This window comes from Typopeltis vanoorti, chromosome 4 (genome assembly GCF_054136105.1).
Source record: "Typopeltis vanoorti isolate ZY-2024b chromosome 4, IOZ_Tvanoo_1.0, whole genome shotgun sequence".
NCBI lineage: Eukaryota > Metazoa > Arthropoda > Arachnida > Uropygi > Thelyphonidae > Typopeltis > Typopeltis vanoorti.
The window spans coordinates 58709181-58733755 of NC_143552.1; the positions used below are offsets into that span (position 1 = coordinate 58709181).

The following is a 24575-nucleotide window of genomic DNA, read 5'->3' on the forward strand; positions in this document are numbered from 1 at the left end:
GTCTTCTTGTTTAAACCTTCATCCATGTATAAGCATCTGAAGTTTGTGCATGAAATATCTTCGTGCACAAACTTGAAATATGCAGGAAAACATGAAACCATTGCATGAAATATCTACATGCATAATGCAGTGCATTTGTGAGATAATCACTGATTAAACCTTAATAAAGGACGAAACTAGTCTCTTCAGTGATCCTCTCAACATAGCATTATCACTACATCGGTAGATTTGAGCTATGCTAAAAAAAAAGTGTTTTTAATTAGTGTAGGTATGGCTTTTTATCGCAAATTGTGCTGCATTTTTATTTTTTCAAGTTTGAATACTAGTGTACTTCAGTAGTGTTCTTGTTGGAATTTTTTGTCATTTATAATGTGTTTTGCTACTTGTTTGCTCGTTTTGATTCTGAAAATGGCATTCATAAAGAAATGCATGTTGACAACGCGTAAGGCTTTGGTATGAAGGCTCTGCCCTTGGATTTTTGCAGTGGACGCATTGCAAAAAATGTGAAATATGAAGTCATAAATTGGATATCATCTGCTTGCAAGTGCAGTTGCTGATATAAATTTTCTGAACTCTGTTAATGGCTACTTAAAATGTACAGAACTTAAAATAGTATTTGTGCTGTTGAACTTTGGTTAGGATTTTTCAGTAGTTTGCATTATTGTGTGAATTTGTTAAATTGGTGCTTGCTAACTATAGCAAATAAATATATAAGAATATTTTTCTTGTGTCTTTATACTTGTTATAACTATATGATATAAGGCAAAATCTTGATATTTCTTCACCCAAGGCAAGTAAATTAACTCAAACAATGAAATGTTTTTAAAATGCAATCTTTATAAATTAATGCTTTCATATCATTTCATATTTCATATCATCGTGGAGTGATATGAAATCTCATTTACCATACTTGTAAGAAGAATTTAGAAATATTCTTTTGCATGACATCCCTGAATCATGTAAAAGGAGCTGGAGGGAATGTATGAGTGACTCACCATTTATCAAAGGTGAGTCACGTATTCCCCACCTTCCCATCCCAGCTCCTTCTGAATAATTATTTGGCATAATTATTATGTCAAAATTGAGAATTGGTTACCACAGCAACATGGCTACCAAGATTTAGATTAAACAATTACTCTCCATATGTTTTCTATATGTAAGTTTTTTGTTACTGTGGTGTTATTGCTTGTGTTTAGGAAAATACTGATGTGACTTATATAACAGTACGGTAGTACTATTTGTATATATGTGATTTTTTCAACTTGTAGTTCATCAGAGGAGGCATACAGGAGAAAAGCCATATTCCTGTAACCAATGCAACTCAAGGTTTTCAACTAAGGGAAATTTAAAACGGCACATGAAGACACACAGTGGAGAAAAGCCATGGCAGTGTAATCAGTGTGGAGGTCGCTTTACAGAGAAAAAAAGTTTAAAGGTGCACATGAGACGGCATACTGGAGAAAGACCATATCAGTTTGTATTCTTTTTTGATTTTTTAACCAGTATTTTTAAACTAATATACATTTAAAAACACATAATTAACTTCTAATGTAGGGTGATTTTTATTACACATGCATGTGCTTGCAAAGAAACTTTTCAGTATCACCATTGGTCTTTTGCTATCTTTTGATACTTCATGTACCAGACAGGTAGACAGTAATCAATACAGATTTATAGAAATTTTTATGTTAACTTTGTTGCTTCTTTTAATTTTTTGCAAAAATATTGCTAAATAAAAGGGAAGTGTTTTAATTCAGAAAATTCTTATATTTATGTTATGTAAAAAGTTTATTTTTGCATAATAATGCATTTAGCAAACAAGTTTTTGTTTTTATGATAGTAAATAATTAATTTGGTATTGTTAAGCCAAGTTGCTTAATATGATACTAATGAAAACTATTTTAGAAAATGTAAAGCATTACATATAGTAATAATGAAATTAATAAAATAATTTAACTCAGCTCTTTTATATAAGTGTTACACATTTCATTAGAGAGAACAAATATGTATGAAGAATGACTTAAGAATAAGACCAAGGTGGTGCAGATACCTGGTAACTTTAAATTTATTAGGGGAGGGAGTTAAAGTAAGTCTTTACAGGTTTGCTAAAAACAAAACAAAAAAAAATTGGTGCTAAAAGGAGGAGAAGTATGCTAATGTTAATAGAGTTAGAGTTCTGAAATAAAATTGAGAAATATCAGTTTGATACAGAGTAAGATGAATACAGTCTGCTAGAACTTTTATATAAACATTTGTGGTTAAGATTCAGATTCTTCTGATAGGTAATGCAGGAATCAAAATAGTCTTCCAAATTTGAGATGGCAGCATTTGATAATTATTCTTAGCATATGAATTTAAACCTGTAGTCGATGTTGATACAACAGATTGCAAGACTTATGCTCATAGTCTTATTATTGCTTTTCTGCATTCAGACCAAAGAACGCTTGTTAAAGAACATTTTCCTTTCTATCCTCACGGGTACATCATACTATGATAGTACATATAATTAAGTTTATATTGTTTACATTATTACTAGCATTTCTCATTAATTTTCTTCCAAATTAATTTTATTTTCCAATAATATCAGATCTTGCATTTCACTCATGAAGTACTACTAGGTGATCTTAATCTCTCCTCTGGATCATTTTTCTGCCATCCTGGCATCAAATATCTGTTCTTCTAACCATTCCCATTTTTAAGTGACCATACCATCATAGATTAGCACTACTCATACATGCTAGTTTATTGTTTTGGCTGATTTTCTGTCTCTCTTTTAGTTCATATATAGTCAGTCAGTCCTCAGCTTACAATGTATGTGACTTAAGCTATTCATGATGGACAGCCATCCCATTTATATACTCACCAAATAAGATTTGTGCGCAGCCCTATTGCTCCTATTAAGGATGAGAAAAACTCTCAAAGACTTCGAAGTAATATAATCTTGCAGATGCAGCGCCAAGTGAGGTGAAAGCAGAGTGTATGAATGATACATGGAAGAAGCTGCTGAAAATATATGTTAATATTCACAGGATTCAACAAAGACAAGCCTTAAGAGATTGGTGAAAATCGTGCTGCTACCTAAAGAGTTGGAGGTTGACAGTGAAGATGCAGACAATTGTTAGGAGGTATGGAAGAAAAGCTCTTAAAGTCTTTGTAGAGCTAGAAGCACAGAAAACTTCAGATGAAGAGAAAAGAAGAAGAAGCCAAGTCCCAAAAAAGCTTACAATGAAAAAATTTGGCAGAGGCATTTGCTTCTGTTAATAAGTCAGTTCAGTTGTTTGAGTATGTGAATCCCAACATGGAGAAATTTAGCAAAGTAGAAGAATGATGCAAGCTGCAATTACTTGCTGCAGAGAAATTCGGGAAAGAAAAGGAAATTTCTGCCGACTAAGTTGGATGTAATGTACAAACTTTTAAAGAACCTACTCCTACAGTCACATCATCCTCTAAAGCTCAGCCTAGATCTTTTATAAGTTATGCATCTGACAAACCATCTTCAGAATGTTTTGTTGAATTTCCTGAATTTGAAGAATTTGTTGCTGATTACCTAGCCTCCCCTGCTTCTTCTGATGAATTTTCCAATTAATAAAGCAGCAACTTGGAAGAAATTTTTTCTCCATGTATTTCTATCTGATCATTTTACTGGTAAGTTCACAGAAGCACTGTATCCTCATGTGTCTTTATTTATTACAGAACATGTTGAAAGTTTTTTCACTTGGTTAGACTATAATAAATTTAGTTTAATCCTTTATCCAAGTGTGAGCAAACAAAGTTTGCGCCTGAAAATATCTTCAGGACTGGGGTAAGGTAGTACAACACTGGGCAACTTGTAGCAAAGGTGGACCAAGCTAACATCACTCCTATCTCAGTATCTCCCATAATGCAAAACACATTTCCCTGTGGATATCTATAATATTATGCATTAAGGGAAGGGCCACTACCCAGACTAGTTTCGACCTTTATTGAGGTCTCTTCAGTGGGAGCCAGGCCCAGAAGTAGAGATATCAGGCTGAAGCAATGGCGAGGTCGTTTTTGCCTATAGGAGTTGCCAAATGGTGTGCCACCTTTTTATTAAATTACTCCGGATTTACAGAAAAATGGTCCACCTATGAGTTGCCCGGTGTTGTACTACCTTACCCCAGTCCTGAAGATATTTTCAGGCGCAAACTTATTTGCTCACACTTGGATAAAGGATTAAACTAAATTTATATTATTACAGTACAGTATGCTGTACCCAGTAATATTATGTTGTAATTTGGACATTGTATTATTTTGCTATACTCAAAGAGTAAAATTATTTAAAAATATAACAAAACAGACCTACACATTTTAGTATTTAAGCATGTTAACATAGCTTTATGGTTCAGTGCTTTCTGATTTGCGATTTTTTCGACTTACAATGGGATCATCAGAATGAAACCCTGTCATAAGTCTAGGCTGACTGTTCAGTTATTTAGTTGGCTCTCTCTCTCTCTCTCTCTGACTTCAAATTAATGTGTGGCAGCTGGTTTCATACAGAAGTGGAATAGTTTATCACCCAACAAAACAAACCTTGCCAGAGAAAACATGCAGTTGACAGGCATGTTTTCTGGCCTTAGTCTTAGTTACTTTAGCCATAATATCCAATCTATAAACCACTCTCTAATGTGTCTCTCTTTCTCTCTCACACACGCACGCGTGTGCATGAACACATAATTGTCTCAGCCTTTTCTAGTTACTTGCAACAGTCATTATTCACCTAAACTGGTATTTTTAATTTTGCATTCACTTCAGAACTAATTAAATTAAGAGTTTATATATATATATATATATATATATATATATATATGCAAACTTAGTATGTTATGTTTCCATATATTGAATTGGCTATCCACATCTAAAATTGTGCCTTGAATAGCTGAAATATTTTATTTGTTCAGCAGGTTCTCCATTAAGGATGCAGTTGATATTTTTCATATTCCTGTTTATTTTTTATAGTTTTGATCTTTTATTGCTTATTTTCATACCAAATTTCTCATAAACACTTATTTAGTTTAGTTAAAGAGGCTTCATTCCCATATAAGTTAAGAGCAGAGCCTGTTGGTGGTGGTGGAGGAGACCCCACAGTAATGGTACTGGTGCTGTTTTAATTTTTCTTCTGCTACTGTTCTTTTTTTTTTTTTTTTTCTCATATTCTTTGCTCTACTTTTCCTGAGTGTTTTTGAATATATCTTCTACTGGATCATTGTCACATTCCTAGTTAAGGAAAGATGAAAATCAACCAGAAATTTTTTTGGTACTGCAGTTGTTTCAGATTTTGTTATATGCTCTATAATGTGATTCACTGTGTCTCTAACAGAAAAGGAACTGACCATCAGTAAATCAAATTTTGCTGAGAAGGGAAAGGAAGGTGAACCAATTTAGCTTATTCTGTTGTCCATTATGATATCTATGATGGAGTATATGGTTGCCTATGTAAAGAAGTGGATGTCATGGGTTTCCTACTTAAATATTGGGAACAGGGAATGCAAACAAATTGCTGGATCATTTTTAACATTGGGCAGGCACTTGAAAAATAGTGTTGTTTTATGAGATGTAAAAATTGCTAGATAGTGCAAAACAAATTTTCTAGACATAAGAAATGACATTTTATGTTTTGGTATAAAATAAATGACATAAAATGGCTGTTTTTAAAACTATACATGAATATATCATTAACAAATTATTGAATTTATTATTATTATTATTATTATTATTATTATGGGCGACTCCAAGGAGTCCTTAGACTCATCGAGGGAGGCCCTAAACATCATGTCTATCACAACTATTCGACATTCACACAGTATCTATCATACTTTGCCTTGAACTCATTCACTGTCATAGCACCCACAACAGACTCTGGCAGCTTATTCCACTCATCATTCTAAAAGTAAAAAACCCAGCTCTAACACCCTGCTAACCACACTCTTGCCCAGCTTCCATAGGTGTCCCTTAGTTCTCCCACCACCAGTCCCGATCTCAAAAATATCCTCTGAATTAATCCTATAGAATCCCTTTAGCAATTTGAATGTCTCAATCATATCTCCCCTTTTCTGCCTATCAACCAATTTCTGCAACCCACAAATCTTCAACCTGTTTTCATAAGGTTCATTCCATAGACCTGCCATCATCTTGGTCATTCGCCTCTGGATCCTCTCAACCTCCTCCCCATCAAGAAGAAACCTAGGTGACCAGATCTGGGCACAGTAATCAAGATGGGATCTTATCAAGGCTCGATACAGAGGAACAATAACTTGTTTATCTCTGCTCATTAAAGTATTCTTCAGCATCCAAGTGATTTGATGAGCTGATTTAGCCACTTTTGTGATGTGCCCCCTAAACTTCAACTCCCTATGCACTAACACTTCCAAGTCCATGGCCTCGTCAATCTCCTTGAGTACAGTTCCACCAATGTGTATACTGCTGCTAATCTTTTCATCCCAAAATGCATAGCCTTACATTTTGCCACATTAAATTGACATCCATTCTCCTTAGCCCAGACCTCCAATCTATCCAAATCATCCTGCAAAATTTTGACATCTTCCGCATTCACTATTGCCCTACCCAACTTAGCATCATCAGCGAACAAATGAACCGTTTTTCCCTCAGATCCTTCCCTATATCGTTAATGAACAAATTAAATAGCAGTGGTTCAAGAACAGAACCTTGCGGCACACCACTAGTCACAGGCCGTCTTTTGGACTCTACTCCTGAGTAAACTACTCTCTGGTATCTCTCCATCAACCACCCTCCTATCCATCTCACCAACCCTTTTTCCATTCCCATATGTTGCAGTTTACGGATTAGGCTTCCATGTGGTATCCTGTCAAAGGCCTTAGCCAGGTCCAGCAGTATCACTGTAAACCCATTACCCTTATCCAGTTCAGCTGTCACTGTGTTATAAAACCTGAGCAAGTTGCTGAGGCATAATCTACCCTTCACAAAACCATGCTATCCCCCATACAGTATCTCATTTTTATCAAGGGTAAAATACCATTCCTGTATTTTACCCTTGACTACTTTCTCCAAGACCTTGACAACGACTCCTGATATGCTGATCAGTCGGTAATTTGCAACAGTAGTCTTGGATCCTCCTTTATGCAGTGGAACTAATTTCTCCTCTTTCCACCCCTTTGGGACTAAACCGGACCTGAGACTCAGATTCACAATAAGGTCAAGGGCACTGACAATTCTTTAGCCGCTTCACGTAATACCCATGCTGATATACCATCCAATCCCACAAATGTATTCACATTAAGGTTCTGTAATAGACTATTCACCTCCACTTCATTCACCACAATTGCCATATAAACTAATGGTTCCTTCATTCCTTCAACATCACCACCTAGATGATATACTCTTGCAAAGTGCTCACTCAGTAATTCCACTATTTCGACTGATTCAGTGACCTCCCTATCATCAGCATTCCTTAAAATCATTCTGCCGTGTACAGTTTTTCTTTTACTAGCAGCATATTGAAAAAACTGTTTGGGATTCTCTTTAGCTTGCATGGCTAATTTCCTTTCATAATCTGTTTTTGCCTTTCTCACCAGACTCGTTACCTTCTGGCCTGCACTTTATACCGTTCATGCGCCTGCAGATCATCTTTCTCCTTAAATTCCTTCCACAGTTGTTTCTTTTTTTTGCAACTGAAGTTTAATGGTGTTATTCATCCATTTAATTCCTACTTGATTTACTATTCGGACTCTAGGTATACAGTCTGCCATAACCTCCTGCAAATGCTCTTTGACCACTTCCCTTGCCCTATCAACATCCAACAACCCTTGCAGTTTTACATGCCATGGCACTGAACCAAGCAATCTCCTAAGCTTGTCATACTTGCCAGCATTGTAATTCCACATGTATCCTGTCTTAACTGAAAATTTCACACATTTAGCCACCTCCCAGGTCAAGACTCTATGATCACTCTCACCAATAGGTGGCAACATGGTCATATTCATTACAATCAAATTCTCAGATGCTATTACTAGGTCAAGCACCCAGTTTTTGAATTGAACTTGCTTAGAGATCTATAACCAGATCAGCTTACACCATAGACTTCTGTGGTAAAATCTTGAGATGAAAGGCAAGTGTACTACTCATCCACTTTCATTTCTGGAACACAATGGAATATATAATTGTTGACTGACTTAAAAGCAATTCAGATACTCTCAGAAGAGTTTTACCAAAACACAGAAATATCTTTTTGCCCTCTTGAGTTACTGGTCATAAAAAAGCTAAGCAGAAAAATAGGAATTTTGTCTGTTTTAAATAGCCTGAAGTTTTACAACAAGCCATTCAAAAAACAAGAACTGGTTTTTGGTGGCTTTTTCTATCTCAAGTATTATTCATATGGACTTCTGATTGGTCATTCTTCTTGAATACTTGCTATCACTATTCTGTCACTTCTTGTTTAGTAATCTTTCAGAATAATTAATCTTGGCCTTTAGAATGTCTTCAGATTTCATGTCTGATTCTTATACAGTACTCTTTCTCTATTTCTAAGGTCTTCCAATAGCTTTCAGAACATTTTGCTCCCTTCCTGATATCTATCTTTAATATTCTTGCATAAGTCTTCCCATGACATTAGCTACTTTTACACATTGAATTCTTACAATTTTCTCTGTGTTCTCTCAGAGTGCATGATGGCTTATTTGTTACTAACTTTCAGTATGCTTTCTTCTTTTCCATGACTGCTTCTTTAACTTTTTGAGTCCATTATGGAGGTTTTATTTTTTTTATCCTTGCCGACAACCTCACTACATGCTTCTCTGACTGAATTAATCAGTGTTTTCTTCAGAGCCTGCCACTGCATCTCCAAGTTCTAGACTCTTTCATTTTTTGCTTGAATAATATTACATTTGAGTCTACAGTTTACCTCTGAAAGCTTGCTCAACTTGGATTTTTTTTAATATATATATCTTTCTTACACATAAGTATATTATTTAATTTCATTCAGTTCAAAACTAAATGATGATCACTGCCCATTTCAAATTTTCTATATACTCCTGAACCAATTATTTGCTATGAACAATAACACAGTCGGTGAGACTTATTTGTCTTCTCTCTCTCTCCACGTGAATTTGTGTATATCTATATGGAACATAGCATTAGTAATGACTAGTCCATGTCCTGAACAGGAAATCGATATTTACCATTATTATTAGCTTTGCTCTTTTCTCCAAATTTTACCAAAACATTTCTATATGGCTGGTATTTATTCATGATCATTAGGATTTCTATCTTGGGATGAAATTCCTTCTCTCAGGATTCAAGACTATTCCTTGTCTTGAATTCCAAGAAAAACAACTCGAGATTCGTGACCTGTCATCAATTGAAATTTACAAATCTGAAACAGACAAGTGTCTAATTTATTCTAATTTTTAATTTCAGTAAATTAATGAGTGTCATAAGATTATCAATGATGATCAAAATTTTATTACAAATTAATGAGTCTATTCGGTGACTGCAGTAAACATGATCTTACTCTTTATTTTATACATCTGTTTGTGTTTCCTTTAAATATAATACAGTAACATCACTATATGACTATAAATCAAGTGCAATGAAACAGCCACACTTAATAGACATTTTTATTGAATTTAGCTGTTGGTTCTTTCATAGCATTAGTTCCTCTTATCAGATGGTTCATTAGTTAAAAAAATAAATACAGTCGATTCCGTTTAATTGGGCCACCGGTTGATTGGGGCAGCCGCTTTTTTTTTTGGGCCAAATCTCAAAGAACGGAAACCAAACCAACATATTAATACATAATTTAAACGCTTAATTGGGACAGTTACTGAAAAGGAATTTAGCAATTTTTGATATATTTTACGGATTTTTCAAAAATATGGCAACACTAGTGTGATGCGAATCAGTTATCTTTCGTAATGCGTCTGGCAAGTACGCGTCTGCTTAAGAACTATACACTGTACCCTTACTATATACTGTACCTAGCAATATCGATTTATTGTGTCACTTTTATTTAAAATTTTTAAATCTTTGCCAAGATGCCAAGAAATGATTTTACACTTTCAAGTAAAATTGCTTTGCTGGATAAAATTAAAAGCCAGCCATTAAATACAAGCCATCGTAGATGCTGATATAACTGGTGTACCAAAATCTACCATAGCTCGTCTCCTACAACAAGAAAATCAATTGCGTGAGGAGTGGACATTACAGAAAAAAATTCCAGGAACATCCTAAAGAAAGCGTGATGGAAAGGATCCAGAAGTCGAAGAAGGTATTAGATCAATGGATTTCTATAGTTAGCAGGCGAGGTGTGAATATCAGCAGCCCAGTGTTGAAGGCGAAGTCAGAGGAGATCGCTAAAAAGCTGGACCTCAACGATTTTAAAGCAACTGCTGGTTGGTTGTCTCGATGGAAAGCGAGACACAATATCAAATTTAAAAAAGTGCTTGCCGAAAAGGACAGTGCCGACAATCTAAGCGCTGAACAATGGCAAAATACTAAAATCCTTTATTTTTTAGAGAATTTCTGTTCAGATGATATTTACAATGCTGATGAAACCGGCCTCTATTATCATGCTACGCCAGACAGCTCCCTGTGTTATAAGCACATTGCACTGTCAGGGTATAAAAGGGCAGTGGACCGCATTACTGTGTTATATTGTGCAAATATGTTGGATACGGACAAACGAAAACTATTAATCGTAGGAAAAAATGCTAAGCCTCGATGCTTTAAGGGGTTAAGAATAGAGAGTTTACCAGTAGAGTACCATGCCAATGGTAATGCGTGGATGACTTCTGAAATTTTTCGGAATTGGCTTACAAGTTGGGACATAGAATTACAATGTAAGCAGGGGAAAATTTTGTTGCTTCTCGATAATTGTGCTGCACACCCTCATTTAGATAATCTAAAAAATATAAGGCTGGAATTTCTTCCTCCTAATACAACATCCTTAGTGCAACCAATGGACATGGGGATAATAAAAAATTTAAAGACGTTGTATTGAGGAAAATTGGTTAATTACATACTGGAATCCATTGATGAACACCTATTAACAAGTTCATCAACAGCCAGAGAGATCAGTGCAAAAATTTCCATTTTGCAAGCAATACAGTTTGTCTCTGACAGTTGGCGAGCTATAAAAAGCAGCACAATACAAAACTGTTTGCGGTTTAAAACCTTTGGAGGTTCTTGAAATTTTGAGTAGTGATGAAAATGAAGACATACTGCTAGCTCCTATCATGAATAATGAAGAATTTTCAACAATAGATGACAATTTATCATGTTACGATGAAAATGAAAACTTTGAAGATGCAATTGTTGAAGTCATTAAATCCAAACGTCAAAAATTTGACAAAGAATGTGACGATGGTGACTCACCTGCTCTTGTAACTAATCATGAGGTCAAAAAATTTATAGTCTGGTTACAGCATTATTTTATGCAGGAAGGTAATGAAGGAAGCCCTACATCTGCACTGAATATCTGTGCTGATTTTGTAGAACTGCAAAATTTCAAAAGCAAAAGACAGACTACACTTGATGCATTTTTGCAGAATTAAAATTTGAAATTGTAAAAGTTATCATGTATGCATTATTTTTTCTGCACAATTTATAGTTCAAATATTTTCTGTATTTTGGTTTAATAAACCATTAAAATAGGTACCTAATTATTATTATTTTTTACCTACTTATTCATTTACCTGCGTATTACGTATTTAATTTAGAATTTATTATTAATTCATTTAATTGGGGCAGCCACTTAATTGGGCCAAAATGGATTAGTCCCAACGTTTCCCATTTAAGCGGAATCGACTGTACTACTGGTAGCTAATAGACATTTTATACTATAATGTATAGCAAAGTTATTATTTTTAATTTTTATTTTTAAATTTGGATTACATTTGATAACTTGTTGGTTAGATAAAAATTATTTTATAGCTTCGATTTTTCTTAATTTTAATATGTAAATATGGAAGAGATGATGGATTCATCCATATTTTATAGTCTCTTTCTGTATTTGATTAAAAATTTTTTCAACTTTAAACTCATGCGAATTAAGCTCTTGGCATCAGAGTTGCCTTAGCCTTGGCTTGCGCTACTTAAAGACTACATATTCACTTTTATTAATGCATTGAGTAGGTATCTCTACTCTGACAGTTGTTTCAAACTATTGGGTCTTGTTAGAGACAAGGCAGAGTTGGTTCAGAGAGAAAGAGAGAGAGAGAGCGCACAAACCCTCTCAATCTGGTAGCAATCCTATGTCGGAAAGTTAAATTCATTATAAATGAACTCTTGGGAGGTACATGAACAATTACTGAAATATAGAACATTATGGAAAAAGTTAAGTTTCAATTTCAATTTAACTTTCTAATGTTGAGTTGCTGTGCTATTGTGTAGGTATTTGCTCTGTCTCTAACATTGTTTCTGATGAGAACCAACAGTTCAAAGTGAAACTTCATTTAAGCACTAATAAAAGGCAAACATATAGGCTTCTGGGTGGAGCTTATTTCTTTTTAAGTGGTGCAAACTAAGGTGACTCGGATGCTGTATTATGTTCTCATAAGGTCTTTGATAAATTTCAGAACTTCTAAGTTTCTTTCTATATTCAACTATGAAATATGGATTGATCCATAATACCCTCCAATTCTCACATCTTACTTATGCCAAATTGACACCTTTCAGCTCCATACTTCTGTAATTATAATTTTTTGAAATCTAGACAGAGCTGGTGTCTTTTAGGTATACAAACCAAGGCAACTCTAATGCTGAAAGTTATATTCTCATAAACTCTGTTAAGTTTTGAAACTTAGAGTTTCTTTTTTATATTTACCTATAAAGTATGACTGATCCATAATATCCACTATTTTAATATCTTATTTATGCCTGATTTATGCAGATCTGAGAGCTGAGCTAGAAGTAAAATGTTTGACTAGAGATCGCAGTTATGAGAGTCCTGAGAAAGATTAGGGGGCATGAACAGATGGCATCAATGGCAATATCATATTAAAAACGAGGATATTAGGAAAGAACTTGACATTGTCAGCATCCAAGAATGCGTTAGCAGAGCTAATCTCAGATGATATGGTCACTTAAGCAGAATGGGAGAGGAAAAGATTAGCAAAACAAATGTTTTCTGCCAGGTGGGCAGGAAAAAGACACAGAGGAAGATAAAGATATATGTGGATTGATACAGTAAAAAGTACCTTAGAAGATAGAAATATAAGAGCTGATAACGTTGGAGTCTTGACAGGTAACAGACTGATTTGGAGGAAAATTGTAGATAGGAAGTTAGTAATGATGTAAATTTTTCATGTAGTACTATCATATCCTGTACACCCCTTGAGGGTATATATATCAGGAATTTGATGAGGTTGATGTTGATGATGATTTATGTCAAATTTTAATGCCTTTCAGCTCTATAGTTCAGTCATTTCTACTTGTAATTTTTTTTATAAAATAAGAACACAACATTGTGTCATTTTTTCAGTGCATGTTTGTTATACTTCTGTTTCTCTATTCCTGTTTAGAGGAAGAATAGAGAAGCTAAAGTATAACCCCCCACACACACACCAAAAAAGAAAAAGAAAAAAAAAAGAAAGCTAACTAACTTCATTATTTCAGACTTATATAGTATTTAAGATTCAATCCTAAAATAAATTTATTTATGACTATGACAAATCATTTAATAATCAGAAATAAATCTAAAAAATAAAATAAAAAAAATAATTCACAGAATCAGATCTAATGAAGTATTTTATATATATATATATATAAAATACAAGTAAGATTACACCATATCACAATGTAATTTTTTTTTTCCCCATTTGTTGATTGTAGATGTCAAGTGTGTGGAAAAAAGTTTGCTCAAAATGGCATATTACAGACCCATATGGCCATGCATTTGGATCAAAAATCTCATCTTTGTGAGCACTGTGGTAAATCTTTTCGTCAAAAATCTCAGCTGCGTCTCCATATGCTTCGGCATGAAGGTGTTAGAAAATATGTTTGTCTCTCTTGCCCAGCAAGGTTTCTTACAAAAGGTTATAATAAATATTATTTATTTATTTATTTATTTTTGTTTTTCATGATCTGAAAAGTTCTTGATTTGTAGTTAGTTTTTTGAGTAAATTGCCACTGTAATTTTTAATTCAAATTTCAGAATATTTATAATATTATAATGTAGTGGCTTCAGAAAGATACAGCTGTGCAATATCTGATAAGTTATTCTTAGATTTGTTTTACTAAAATGTGCTGTAATTAATTTATTTGGAAAGAATGAATTTATTGCAAATCTTGACATTAAACATAAATAAACTAATCTGATATTAATGTTGTTATTCTGCTGGAGAACAATAAATTAAAACCTTAATTTAACATGTGATTAAGAGTGTAGATTGTTTTACTTAGGATGAAAAGTTTCCAGTATGTAATGGTTAGCATTGATGTGTAAATCAAAGATTTAGTTATGATATTAGTCTTCATATTCCCAGTTTATAGTTTCACATTCTATCTAAATAAAACACATTCTGTTTTATATGTTCACATTTTCAAGGTGAACATATGAAACAAGGCATAAAACGTAGTATAATTTAATAATATGGTTGTATTAATGCCTTCAGTTTATATTGATTTTTTTTTAATAGGTCTAATTATTTTTTAATGTGATATATGTTAAAGAAAGAAATAGAGATATGATTGAATCAAGTCTAAATTCATTAGATGAGTTATAAGTTTTTATGTACATTTAAAGGTTACTAACGTGGATCAGATAATCCAGAACTATGCTGCAAAGACTGAACACTAATTTTTTAAAATCCAGTATGCATGGTGGACTCACACCAGTTGACAAAAATCATCTACCACCAGAAAACATTCACAAACACCTGTGCCACAGGGAGGATGATAGTCTCTTTGATAGAGAGCAGAAGCAGTTTCCTTTCAGCTAGTGAAGCCAAAAAGTATACATATTTCACAAAATGTATAAGCACTTATTTGATATGCTGTCTGTCTCCATTTCTCTATCCATACAATTATTCTGGGACTCTCTGGGTGGATGGATTTTATTAAAATCCATCCCAAACTGGTATTTGGGATGCTTACAAAATTTGTCAGGTGATCTTAGTTTTTCAATCGAATTATCGAATTTAATCGATCTTAGTTTTTGTTTCAAGTGAATTATTTGCATGGGTTCAAAGGAAAATGTTAAAAATTGTATTTTGCAGTAACTCCACTCTGACACAATGAAATTTAATAAAACTTGGGATTTTACAATGTGTATACGAGATAATATCCACATAGTTTAATTTTGGTTTTAATCAGGTCATATTTATTGGCAAACTGATTTGAAGTGATGTTAATAATTATATGCTGGCTGAATGGAATTTAATGAAATTTGGTGCATAAGCTTGCTATTAAAATTTGTCAAATCCTTTGTTTTACTTTCATTTGAAAAAGAAAATTTTGTTTTTATTTGAAAAACAAAATCTTGGAATGCTTAAGTCAAAATTGGGCCAATACATCATTAAGGTCCATTTCCTTTTGACAATATAGATGCTGATCTGGATTTTTATAATAGAAATTTCTCATAGACTTACAAACATGATAGTTCAGGAACTGCAAAAGCAATAGACATATTGACAGAAAAATTTATCTCTGAACAATTTCAACCTCTATTATATGTAAACAGTTAAAAGTTTGTTAGCATGATATGTATTTTGGTCATGTGGATACATTGCAGTGTAGTAATTTTCATTCCACTCTGACACAAAATTACTACACATTTCAAGACCTAGATTCCTCCATGACATTCCTAGATTCAAGACTTGTGAGTGAAAGATTTTCTTTCCTGTCTTACTCACACTATAATTTAGTTTTTATTGGCAAAATGATATGAAATGATGATGATGATAATTCCTCCGTAGTTTGATGGAATATTGTGAATTTAGTATTTAGGATATGATCACTATTAAAATTCACCATTTCAGCAGACCATATTCATGACAAAAATTGGTCAGCATGAGATCCTGATATATATATTTGCAAGAAGATTTCTTTGATATTATTCCCATCTACAAAAAGTTATAAATCTATAGTACATTAGTACTGTGGGTGGGCTAATTGTTTCTATTTTTGTTAATTTTATATATATTTTTATGTATTATTTTCCCAAATCCAGAAATTCTGCTCAACATTGAACTTTTGCAAGCCACATGAAATACCAGTTCTGCTAACCTTTAAGTGACCATAACACCTTATATTAGTTCTACTCACACATTTGTGAATGCTATCAATGTTAGGTTCCTTTTTAATGTCTTCATTTTTAATATGATTCTACTATCTGTTCCCCGAGCTTAATTTCTATCAGAAAACCTGAAATTTATGATTTCTAATCTGTAATTAGCTTCCTTCTCTTCCTTGTTTTGGCTGATTTCTCTTTTATTCTGTAGAAATTTATTTACTCCATTCCTCCTCTCTCCTTCCAGTACCAATCTTACTATTATCTGTTTACATATTCAGTTGGTATTTCCTATTTCAAAATTGTATCTAAAATAGTAAAAGTGTTTTATAGGTTCACTATTGAAAATGCAGTTATTTTCTGTTTACAAAACTGCTGTCACTTTATTGCCGATTTCCACAGGAGATTTGTTACAGCAGTTATTGAATTTAGTTAGCACCCCGAAAACTTGTAAAGTATTTGGAATATTATCCCCGCCATCTGCAGTAAAGAATTAAGTTCAATGTCTTCTATTTTGATATCATATTTAATGTAACATCACAATGTGAACTATATATAAATGCTGAATAACACAGAAGATACACACATGCATGCATTCTTACTTGACTAATACATTACACCAGACTTTTTTCCTTCTTCATGAAATCACATTATTTTGTTTATTTTGTGACATTTTTAAAAATCTGATGTTGACAACTGCTATTTTGCTTGAAGCTACCTTGTTCTTTCCCAAGTTTCTTTTCAGTGGTTTTTCCTAGCTTTTTTTCACATAGAGGTTGCTATTGGGTCAAAGCTAGATAAACAAGTGAAAACCCTCCTTCTGACCTTTAAGGATTGTGAAGAACCAATGAGGAATTCTGACTTAATGCAAATTCTCAACTTTGTGTTTTGCACTCTCTTCATAGGTATCCACCTAGATGCTGAACAAATGAATAGGTGATAGTGGGACAAGGTAGGTATTTGTCTGGATACTGAGCTAAATTTGGGACTTAATGCAACCAAATTTTATACTAGCTTAAACCAAAATAAAATGATGGTATGACATGATGAAATTTCATGAAAAAAAAGAAGTCAGCTATTGGAAAAAACTGAAACTCATGAGCAGCAGATTTGAAAATAGGCATCAATCATGGTAAGAAGCAGCAAGGGAAAAGAAGTAAAACTAGCAGAAGAACTAAAGAATTACCATGTTGACATACTTAATGCTATTGAGACAGGTTGACTAAAATGGGTGAGATTCTGCTGAATAATAAATGTAATATAAATAAATAAATATTACTATAAATAACATATGCATTCAGCCATTAGTGATGAGGAAAAGAAAAGAGTAGGTATAGCATTCAAAACCAAACACATGATAAATTTCTTTATTACTAGACACTTTCAACTATAGTGACATGAACATATTTCAAAATGAGGAAACAGACAATGAAACTTATTTGTGCCTATGGTACTGGCAGAAGCAAAGGAATTTTTTAAGCCATTAGAAAAGGCACCTGACTAAAGAAAATGGAAAAACTAGTACTAGTTGGAGATTTAAACAGCGAGTAAAATCATAGATCTACAGAACAAGTAAAACATTTCAGTTATTTAGGCACAGTTTTTAGTGAAGATGGCAAATTAAATTTGGAAATAAACAGAATAAGGCTAGTGTGGTGGGGAGCCAGTTTGGATTAGAAATAAAGCACTTGATCATTGAGAGTTCTGAACAGATGGAATCAATGGCAGAATAATTGAATAACAGTTATAAGCAAATTTGGAATGAAAATCAACAATAAAAAAGATCACAATTCTGAAAATAGGCAGGAACATAAAAAAAATTCAGCTGCATTCTCAGTTACAGCTGTTATTCAATTTAGAGAATCCTGGAAACATGCACTCAATGTTTTTAGGAGCACATCATCTGCATAAAGCAAAGAGCTAAGTTCGACATCTGCAATTTTGATATCAGGATTAATGCTATTTTTCTTCATAATATGATCCATATATATATGATCAGTGACAGTGGAGATAATGTGCACTCTCACACTTCATTTAACATTGAACCATCTTCTTGTGCCTCCCTCAGTTCTAAATGCTAACATACAACAGAAATATAGATTATGTCATAGTTATATTCCCATGATTTCTCAACTACTTGTCTTAAAGTGAAAATCTATTCCTGACTGTCTCTATATGGCCTGAACCCAGCTTGTTCTTCTCCACATTTTCTTTCCACAATTTTTCTTAACTTATTAACCTAAGGGGTGCTTAAGGATTAAAGCTGTATAACTGAGAGGAGACCTCCACATAGCCTTTAAAGGAATGCAGAGAACCAACCAGGGTTTTTGACCTAATGTCCAATCCTCCCCTTCTCATGGTACACCCTCTTAGGCATCATCTACCTGGATAATGACTGAATGAGGATGGGCTGGCAATTTGGGATTTAGCTGACCAAATTGTATTCTTATTGGCTTAAACCAATAAAATGATGGTACAACATGACAGAATTTCATGCTGGCTGGGTCGTCGCCTAAAAACACCAGGGGCCTGGTTAAACAAGGCCCGTGTTGTTTTTGCCAGTGAACCAGGGCAAACAGCGAAAAGTCAGCTACTGGAACAAATCCTAAAATCCACCCCAACTCAACATCACCAGAGTTAAGATCGGTATTATCAATATAAGAAGCCCGAATGGCAAAGAAATGGAGCTAGCTAAGGAATTGGATAAGTACCAGATTGACATGATGGGGATGACTGAAACAAAAAAAAAAAGACAAAAAATGGTGAGATCTTTCTGAGCAATAAATACAAAATGTTATATTCAGGCAATGACAATCAAGTAAAAGAAGGAGTAGCCATAGTATTCAACACTAAATACGAGGCTAAGGAAAGAATTTCACATTATTAGCATCCAGGAATGTGTTAGCAGAGCTAATCTTAGGTGGTATGGTCACTTAAACAGAATGGGAGAGGAAAGATTAGCAAAACAAGTGTTCTTTGCTAGGTTGGTAGGAAAAAGACCCAGATATAGGTGGATTGATAAGATAAAAAAGTGCCTTAGAAGAGAGAAATATAAGATCTGATGATATTGGAGTCTTGGCAGGTAACAGATTGATTTGGAGGAAAATTGTAGATAGGAGGTTAGTAATGATGTAAATTTGTCATGTAGTACTGTCATATCCTGTACACCCCTTGAGGGTACATATCAGGAATTTGATGATGATATTCCCAAGTATACTTGCAGAAATCTTACCAAGGATACTCAGTAGAAAAATACCTATATAATTCTCACATTCAGTTCTATTTCCATTTTCATAGATAGGTACTATGAGAGCTCTACTCCAATCATTTGGAATTTGACTCTTTGACCAGGCCTTCTGAATTATGCAATGCAGCCACTATAAAATTTTTATATCTCCATAATTAAGCATTTCTGATCAAATATATCTACTCCAGCTTCTTTTCACATTTCAGGTTTTTAATGGCTTTTTCTCTCTCAAGTATTGATATGTACTTCTGATGGCATTCCTACTAAGTGTCTTTTACCAGTTCTGCTGTTGCTTCTTGTTTTGTTTAACAGGCTTTCAGAGTAATTACTCCAGACAATAAGGATATCTGGGATATCCTTATCTTCACTTTTCATGTCACCTTTATCATCTCTGATTCCTTTTACGATATTCTTGCCTCCTTTCTAAACTTTTTCAGTAGCCTCCAAAATATTTTGCTACCTTCCTGATATTTATTTTCGAATTTCTTACCAGTTTTCTGTGAGTTTTGTTTAACTAGTTTAACAAAGTGCTTTGCTTTCTTACATTTTTTTTTCTCTGTATTCTCTCAGAGAACAAACTGACGTACTTGCCAAGAACTTTCATATGTTTCGTCTTTTACTTGACTGCCTCCTTCCCATTCTGATTTTTCTGTTTTTGCAGACAACCTTACCACATGGCTCTCTGACTGAATCAGTCAGTGTTTTCTTCAGGGTCTCCCAGTGAATCTCCAAGGTTTGGTTCTTGTTTTCAAACTCTTTCATTTCTCATAACAATTAAAATTTCATAACGTTTCATTACTTTCATTTCATAACAGTTGAAATATTCCAGCTATATAGGCACAGTTGTTAGTGAAGATATCAAATTAAATTTGGAAATAGACAATAGAATAAGCAAAGCTGGTGTTGTAAGAAATCAGCTGAATAAATTTATATGGAGTAATACAAAAATTAGTCAAACACTAAATTTGCTGTATTCAAGACAGTGTTCAAGCCATTTTTAACATATGGATTTGAGAGCTGGGTTAGAAATAAAACGCTTGATCAAAGATTGCAATGTAGTCTTTGATGAAGTGTTGACTACAGATATGTAAGTTCCTGAGGAAGATTAGGGAAGTGAATGGATAGCATGAATGACAGTATCATATTAAAAATGAGGATATTAGGAAAGAACTTGCCATCGTTAGCATTAAGGAATGTGTTAGTAGAGCTAATCTCAGGTGGTATAGTCACTTAAACAGAATAGGAGAGGAAAGATTAGCAAAACAAGTGGTCTTTGCCAGGTTGGCAAGAAAAAAGACTCAGGAGGAAGACGAAGATGTAGATGGATTGATACAGTAAAAAAGTGCCTTAAAAGACAGAAATATAAGATCTGATAATATTGGGATCTTGGCAGTTAACAGATTAATTCGGAGGGAAATTGTTGATCGGAAGTTAGTAAAAGTGTAACTTTTTCATGTAGTACTATCATAATTATCCTATACATTCTCTGAGGGTACCTATTAGGAATTGAATGGTGATGACAACTATAGTTATTAGAAGGCCTGGTAGATGCACTTTTAAAAAAACAGGAAAAGACATACTACTTTATTTAATGAAACTGATACAATCAGCTTTAACTACAGCAAACTCATAGTAAGTGCAGGAATATTTTGTTATAGTGGATAATTTGTTTACAACTCCAGGATGCTTGTCGAAAGGGTTGTGGTCCTTAGGCAAGCATAACAGAGTTCGTACAGTCACAATTTGGTTTGAAGATGGCCACTCTTATGTCATGAGATTTCAGGAGATTTGCAATTTTTATAGAAAATTTGAAAACTGAGGCTCTGTAGCACCAGCTTCCATGCTCTACATGTTTCTGTTTTTACTTCTTTTTTTTTTTAAACAGTTCCTACATATTTTGTTTTTAGTTATGTAATGATTCATATTTATCACTTATTGTATATTTGTTTCCTAACCCAGATGGAGCCACTAGCATATGTGGTGAAACTAGTAGGCTTAATTAAATAACTATTATGATCTATAAACCCAGTGTTAGATATTTTTATTACATTCGTTTTTGGTTGAAAAAATCAATACTCATCATGGTTAATGAAATATTGACTTCATCACACATAAAGAGTGTGATGAAGCATATATATTTCTGTTTCTTTATATGCAGTAAATAGGTGCCATACTCATTCTTTGCTAGCAGGAAGAATTGTAAATATTAAAAAAGAAAAAAAAAGAAGTTTTATATAGCTAATATCTTAACAATAGATGTAGTGAAAAATGCAAAGTTCAATAAATAACTAAGCTTATTTGTATAATAGGTAAATATGTAAACCATTACTAAATATTACAATCCAATTGTACTGCATCCATGTGTCATAGATCACTGTTAATGAAGGTGCTCTGTGCCATTGTGTACCATGCCAAAAAAAGCACTAGATATATTGCATATGAAGAATGTTATATGCATTATATCTATTTCTAGATTTTTAAGTAGCATTATGAGCTGGATGTTTTAAAATGCATTAAATGCTATTAGTAAGTTTTTCATTTATGATCAACTTAGAATGATCTCATGATCATCTGGTTATTTGCAGTTGACCAATTGGGTACCATTGATGTTTAGGAAGTATAAAACTGAGACATGCTGTTTTGTGCATTGCAAAACAGCATTTTGCAATGTACTATTGCAATGCATATTAAAAATGTGATTTTTTTTTAATGTTATAAAAAATTGATTGTAATGAACTCTTCTAATAATACAGGTGACCTTGAAAGGCATAACAGAATCCACACAGGAGAAAGACCATTTGTTTGTGAATTATGTGGTAAAACATTTACTCGTCAACAGTCTTTAAATGAACACACAAATAGGCATTATGGCCTAAAGCCTTATGAATGTAAATATTGTGGGAAGGGATTTGCTGAAATGTCAGCCTGTTATAAGGTATGTATACTTTTTTATTGAGTTAATTTTTGAGTTTAATTGAGCAAATTAAAAAACCTAAACTAAATACACTTTGCTTTTAATAGCACATAGGCTGTAAGTGTGATTTTGAGTTCAAAATTATTAAGTGAATAATCAAGTTGCTCTAACTTTTATGTTCTTATTGTGTTCATCTGTGTATTTCTGGTCATCCTATTACCAGTATTACATTATTAATTCTCATTGTTATTTTTATGTAGATGTTTAATAATTAACATTCATATTTTGAAATATTTATCATTGAGCTACTTTTGCCATCTTATTCTTATATTAACTATCAGGGATTCTCTAATGCTGCTAATAAAATATACATAATACCAAGAATGAGTTCATATTCAGTGCCTTTGTAATTTTATTAAAAGCAATTTGCTTTCTGTTATTTGTATATCGTAGGTTTGGTGGAGGTAAAATATTAGCATTGTGACTAATCAGTGGGTATCCATTTACGTGCATTTTCTCATTTTCTTTGCTTATTTTTTAATAAAAAAATAAATGAAGGAAACTTCTTAAGCTTAATTCTCATTATGAAGTAAAACTTAAACCCCTGCAGTATCAAAATTCATAGAGGTTGTGTAGCATAAATAGTATGGGAAATGTAGTGGAGACTGGATGTTTTGTTTAAGCAGTTTAGAATTTAGAAAATGTTTAACTTGGAAATTAAACTAGAAGCTAAAATGTATGGTAAATGTAGGTAAAATCTATAACAATTTCTTTGGACTCAATTGTAGGAAGGCCCAAACACTCTTATAGCTGCTATATGTTATGATAAAACGAAACTGTATATACCAAAGTAGTGATTGTAGCTCTTGCTCTTTAGATAAAACCTGCAAGGGGATTTGGTGTTGGGCCCTGTAGTAGCCAGATGTGTCATAAATGTTTAGTTGTAGGCAGCCCAGACCAAAACATTTATGTTGCTTTAAATTATGATAAGAAGAAGTTGCATGCTAAATTTTTGGTCCTAGCTCTTACTATCCAGTTAGATCCCTGGAGTTTGGTTGGGATAGCCAATCCCAATCAACCCTTCACATTGTTTTGTATGATACGAAAATATATAAGAAAATTCAGTGATCTAGTGTTCTGTTTTTCAAATGTTATGAGACAGAGGATCACTTAATTGCTGTATTGTTATTAATTACTTTGGGATGCTTTCCCTGTATACTCATTACTTCTCATACTCCCCATACAGTAAGGGGATTGTGAGGCATTGATGACACAGGTTTTAAGTGTGATTTTGAGTTCAGAATATGATAGCCAGCACATAGAGATGGGGTTGACACTGCTGTGCTTCATCTCACTCTTCTTCAGATTTTTTTCTCTGTATTGCTGCTCCTAGCACAGCCACTCAATCTTGTATGTTTTATTATTATTGTTATTCAGGGATATCCACGAAGTCTAAAGATGTATATTTTTTGCAAATCTAGGTAAGTAGCAGAAGTAACTCCATCAAAGTTCTTAATATTACCCAGCTTTGTTGGTTCTTTTTTTTTTTTCTCCAACTAAATACAAGCTAAAAAAAAGTGTTATTCTTATAATTGTTGTGGAAAGACTGCATTTTTAACTTAATTTAGCCAGATAGCTGTATTAGGACAGTCTGTTACTATATTAACAATATTCTTTGTGAAAATTGTCTCATCTTTGTTCTTGACCATTGAAGATATTTTATAATCACCCTTATTTGTGAACATTTTTTGTTGTTTCTTGTTTCTTGAGGAGGGATTTGAAGTTATGTTATGAGTGGGCATATAATTTAGTGCTCATGTAAAATTGATTTTTATCTGTTTTATTGTGTTTTTTCATTAAAAAATTAGTGTAGATTTTCCTGTTTTTAGAGTGTCTTTATAACATTTTTATTGTGATATTGTCAGCATGGCACCAATGTGACGAACAATGATGGCAAAGACTACGTTATCCGGCGATTTGAATTTGAGGGATTTTATTCAGTTAATGTGTGTGTGAAATGTATTTGTTGAGAAAATTAAACAGTACATGGAAGGAAATTGAAACTGGAGAGAGAGAGAGAGAGTATATATTAAGTGTTTCAAAAGTGTGTCTATTAGGTGACAAGAATGCAACAGATACCGATGGTAAGATGGAAAATGATGTTATTAATGTCAAACATCAAGGAAGGCAAC

The 24575-nt window shown here is 33.4% G+C and overlaps 1 protein-coding gene across 1 annotated transcript in view; it reads left to right on the top strand.

Annotated features, from left to right (window-relative positions):
* LOC150107342 (uncharacterized) overlaps positions 1 to 24575 on the top strand; it is a 243496-nt gene that overhangs the window by 164008 nt on the left and 54913 nt on the right. Inside the window, exons 7-9 of the mRNA XM_090391207.1 lie at positions 1269 to 1473; positions 13825 to 14027; positions 22223 to 22404. Coding sequence (XP_090247333.1) covers positions 1269 to 1473; positions 13825 to 14027; positions 22223 to 22404 — 590 coding nt within the window. The remainder of the gene's footprint in view (positions 1 to 1268; positions 1474 to 13824; positions 14028 to 22222; positions 22405 to 24575) is intronic.